General features: G+C 25.8%; 1 protein-coding gene across 1 annotated transcript; it reads left to right on the top strand.

The window, feature by feature from the left end:
- The first annotated feature begins 4,826 nt into the window (after positions 1–4,826).
- On the top strand, positions 4,827–5,552 carry LOC106771607. Its single transcript, XM_014657603.2, has one exon. It carries the CDS (start codon positions 4,869–4,871, stop codon positions 5,175–5,177), a length of 309 nt encoding a protein of 102 aa, XP_014513089.1. The 5' UTR covers positions 4,827–4,868; the 3' UTR covers positions 5,178–5,552.

Below are 5,552 nucleotides of genomic sequence, written 5' to 3'. Positions count from 1 at the left end.
AAACTTACCCACGCTTTGCATTTAAAATTAAATATTTCCAATCATTGACTCTATATAATTAAATGTTCAAAGATTTTTAATCAAGCAGTTTAGAATTTAAATTTTAATAATAGTTCCAACTTCACTTAATTTAAAAATTTTGGTTAAAATCTAACACGTGAAATTAAAAAAAAATGACTTTGTCAAACTGTCCCACTCTAGACCAAGTCCGCCAACCCCCTCATGACAGGCGCAAGTAGTCTCCCTCAGATGATCTCTGCGGTTGAAATTTCAACTGCGACTATTTATTATAATAAATAAATTGTATTGTTTAAGAAAACTGAATTTATATCAATTAATTAATAACGGAATACTTCTATTAACTTGGTGTGTGTAAGTTGACTTTTACAAGATTTTTTTTTTTTTGTTTTTCTGTTTAAATTTTCCAAGAAGTCTTTATGATTGATATTTTATTTTGTGTTAAATATTGTTTTTTATTTTTGTCTTTAAAATAAATTATATATTTTTAGACTTTATACAAATCATATAAAATATTATTTCTTTCAAATGTTATGTGCAAATATAATTTTTACATTTTATTTATTAAAAAAAATTATATTTAACATAAATCATTTATCAGAAGTTAATATAATTTCAAGAATAGATCTAATTATTCGAAATTTGTTTTACATAAAACTTTACTCTTAAATCTCAGGAAAATACTTTAGATTTATTTCAAATCTTATTAAATAAATAAAATTAAATAACTTTACAATATTTTCTATGAACAAATAATTAAAATTAACATATAATTCTAATAAGTTTTATTTGTTTTTGTTTTTCCTCTGTGTTTTATTTCTCCATTTTTCTTTCTTCAAAACTTCCGTCTACCTCTCAGAAATAATATTTAGTTTAATGATAAATTATTCTTACAGAATATAAAATATATTTGTCTAACAACCTTTCATTTTCTTTTATATCATAAATTAAAAAAATAGATATATAATTTAGTTTAACCATAAAATACAATTTTTTAAATAATTTGAATATATATAACGCTTTTATTTTTAACTATGATACCATATAATACAATATATTAAAAATATTTATGATCAAAAATAATTTCAGGTCAATTTTTATTTGTTAATAAGATAAAAATAATAATTATGAGATAAAATAATAAATAATGGATAATGATTAAATAATCAATATTGAATAATTTACATTGTCATGTTAAAAACCTAAATGAACCAATAACTATCAAGAAAGTAAAACAGGGAAAACCAAAGACTATATGAAAATTAAATCATCAGATAATAATTCAAAATTATAATTATTAAAATTAAATAAAATATGCAAAATATGTACAATAAAATGTTATATCTTTTTATACGGGAGAGTGATGAAAAAATCATCAATACAATTCTCAATCAATTAACAGAACTGCTGATAAGTTCAGTTTTTTCAAAAAGTTTTTTAAAATATAACATAGTGTATTAACTATAATTTAGTATAGATAAATTATTTTTACCCTGTCTCGATTGCATAATCCGTTATATCAAAACTGTAAAATATTCTGGACATAATTTGACCGATAGTTGGCTGTACTTATATTTTGTTTTCATTGTTTTAAGAAGTGGATACGAGTGAGTATAAAACGATGTAAATGAGGAGTTGAGTACATATTTTACGTTTATAAATTCATAATTAACAACTTAAATATCATAAATATATTTTTAATCTCATGAGATTGTGCAAATCGAGTTATTCTGGGCCATCTAAAAATACTATTTTCTTTTTAAAGTCGACGAAGAGTATTTTATATAATTATTTGACCCAAAAACCTTTTGTTTTTGCAAAATTGTGGTTGACTTAAATCTAATTAATTGAATGATAGAAAAAAGTATTAGAGATGAATTAAGTTTTTCTTTTCATTTTTTAATTTATATTGGATAATAATCACTACAAATATGTGTTAAAAAGGCAAGAGAAAAACGAGTAGTGAATTTTAACACCCAATTAACTAAACTGTTTAAAGAAATCATAATTATTTTATAATGATAATATATATGTGTATATATATATATATATATATATATAGATATATTATATAAGTTGTTAATGGTTTCAAAACAATATATATAATAAAAAAAGTTTCTAACTTTATTTCATATTCTTTTTATTTATGGAGTTACATGTTACCTTAGAGATTAAAAAAAAAATAAGTTTAATTATAGATAGAATTTTATTGACTGAAAAGAATTTGTGAGTAAAAGAGTATTGTAAGACTTTGCACCCCCTCTCTCCACCCATTCTTCTTTTTCTTTTCTTTTTCTCCTTCTCTCACTATAATTTTTTCTCTTTTCTCTAAAATTTTACCTTCGATTGCACTTCACATTAGCTACATTACCTAAGGAGACATGGAGTATTTTTCTCCGATCAAATATCAAATAGAATAAATTTTAAGTAGATTTCTTCTTCCTTTTACATTTTATATGATTTTGTAATGAATTTAATTGAAAAAAAGTTGTCATCTCAACTGGTTTTACTAGATACTAAAATTTGTTATATTTAAATATTTATAACTTTAAACTTTTGGAAAGCTTTATTGTTTGGAGTTTTGAATTTTTGCTTGTTATTTATATTTTTTATGTAATTTTAGGATAGATGATCTGAAAGTGAAAGTGACTCAGACACTAGATTACGACTTATAAACAGGAATTGAGATTGATTAAGAAATTGTTTGAATGCTTGAATTGTAATACTGTTGAACTTTGTTTGATAAATGCTTGTTTATTAGATTTTGAATTAGATGCTCTTGTTCATATGTTCATTTAGTTATATGTTATAATTTATTTAAATTGAGTTTTTAAATATACTTTAAATAAGTATAATACATTTCTATATATATATTTTTTTTATAAAAGTTAATATGTATACTTAAATTACGAAATCAAGATTGATTTGAAACAAATAAATAATGACGTTTGAACAAATCATGATTTGAGTAATAACTTGAGTTGTTTAAAAGTAACATTGTTGAAATGTTGTTGTAATTATTTTTGGAACAGATTTGATTTTGCTGTATTATTTATTTTAATATTTTTGTTCAAACAAAAATAGAAAAAGATATATGCCTTACTCACTATCTTCTTGTTTCCTCAAGCAAAAGTAAAATTAAAAATAACCTTATTTTTACACAATCAAAACATTACAATTCAACCTAATTTATGTTTAATTTTCACTTAAAAGAGAAAGTATTTTTGTTCAAGCAAAAATATTTTTTCAGATAAACTTATGTTAAATATCATTATAAACTTTAATGTCTCAGTAGAAAATCGAAATTAAAATTTCACGCTTTGCATGTACAATATAAAATACAATAATAAAAATTGAACTAAAAAATTCAATGAAAAATTTTCAAATTTATCAAGACTAAAAACTTAATTAAATTTTAAACTAACATATTTAGATGCATAGATAAATGAATTCCATTCTTAATTTTAAAATAAAGACGAATGGTTTTAATCATATATACTTTTTTTTCTGGTAAGCATTTTCCAATTCCATATGTCAAAAGAATAGCGACGGTGGCCTTATGTTAATATTAAATATTCATAAATAATTATGTCAGTATAGGAAATAACATATTAAATTAATATTATACGATGATAATACATTTTTATTCGCTGTAGATTTATACTGTCAATATTAATAATTTACGGAGGAATTTTATTCGACGTTATAAAGACTCGTTATTTTTCGCATAATTTCTATATGTGTTAATGGTTTGAAGTCGATTACAAAGTGAGTCTGCATTTGAACGAAGAAAAATTAGAAGGCTAAGTAATAAAAATCATTCTATATTAAAATTTTGCAATAAGTAATATAAAAGTTAACATACTATACTTATATATACAAGCATATTTAAATAAATAAATAAATACAAAAAAAAAACTTAGTGTATATGAAACTTTGTGATTATCCTGTCACATAAACTACACTATCTCTATATTTATTATTTATCCATATTTCAAATGGAGGATTGCTCTTTTGCACACGCAACTTTTTTTTTTTTTTTACCATATTTGCAAGAGTGCAGTTTTCTTTTTTTCCCTTTTAACCGTAACTTTTGATGATGAAATTGTTGGAAGGAGCACCCCTTTCCCATTCAAATGAAATGCAATAATGGTTATTTCCCATTGTTTGGGTTGGGAATCTTAATTTTTCTACTACAGCCACGACGTATTCTCCAATGACTCCTTCAAAGCGAATTAAATTTGTCTTAACCATACCTTAATAGTATCAAAAGGACTTCTCAGCAATGCTTTAAAGACCAGAATGTTCTTCATTGACCGCTGATGGCTACGGAATTATTATTATTAGGACCCTTTTCAAACTATTTTCCGAAACTAAAATTAGACACCTGTATTATTGTTTATAGACTAAACATTAATTTATATATCCATATTTCACAAACCCATATAAACTATATACCTAATTCAATGAATGCATTTGGAAAATGGATATTGGAAATAATACAAAAATAAGAATAAGTATAACGAGATAAAAGAAGAAAAATATGAGGTTAAGTCTATAAACCCCCGATTAAGACCAAAGCTTTACGACACCATGATGACTAGTTGAGTCATCACAAAAAAAAGAACTTAACTCAATCCCTACACGCCAAAACCCATGTCGTTGAACCCAACTTCCCCCAAGCCAAACGGCAAAGATATTACCAATACTACTTAGGCGTCATCATGATACTACCCAACCAATACACGTTACATTACATAACAGCACTCTTATGTACCTATATATATATACTCAAAGCTTCTTTATTCCGATTCATATTTCATCTGTTTTCACATACAACATAGCATAAGATGGGTTCCTCTGCAGCCAGAAAAAACATTGCAGATTCATCGTCCTGGTACTGTGCCATGATGCTGTTGGGCATGATTCTGTTGGGGTCTGTAAGGGAAAGCGCTGTGGCAGGAGAAGCTGAGGCTGTAAAAGGGAACAGCCTCCGTGAAGGACCGTGTGATGAAATCTACGTTGTGGGAGAAGGAGAGACCCTGCACACGATCAGCGACAAGTGCAATGACCCGTTTATCGTGGAGCGGAACCCGCATATCCATGATCCAGATGATGTTTACCCTGGCCTTGTCATCCAAATCATCTCTACCCGTTAATCCTGAGAAACTCTTCATGAGCTGCCTCCACCTTATTCCATTGCAACAAGGTATTTTAGACACGGAATACGCTGCAAGTCATTTTGAAAGCCTTTTTTTTTTTCAAATATCAGATTCTTTTTTTTTCAGTATAAAACCTGTCACGGCCTCTTTTAATCTTCTGGTTCAAAGGCTCCGGATCTTCTTCATTGTATAGATATTTACTCAAAAAAAGAGGAAGGAGAAAAAATATATATATTCATAATTAATGGTAGCTTAGTTTCCTACTTTTTTGTTTATAAGCTTTTGGGTTAATTTTATCTGTGGTGGCGATCAGGTGGTGTGACTTGTTTTATAAAGACACAAGTACTTTGCTGATAGAAGAAAATAAAATAA

Source organism: Vigna radiata, chromosome 8, assembly GCF_000741045.1.
Source record: "Vigna radiata var. radiata cultivar VC1973A chromosome 8, Vradiata_ver6, whole genome shotgun sequence".
NCBI lineage: Eukaryota > Viridiplantae > Streptophyta > Magnoliopsida > Fabales > Fabaceae > Vigna > Vigna radiata.
This window is presented reverse-complemented; position numbering and strand designations above follow the sequence as displayed.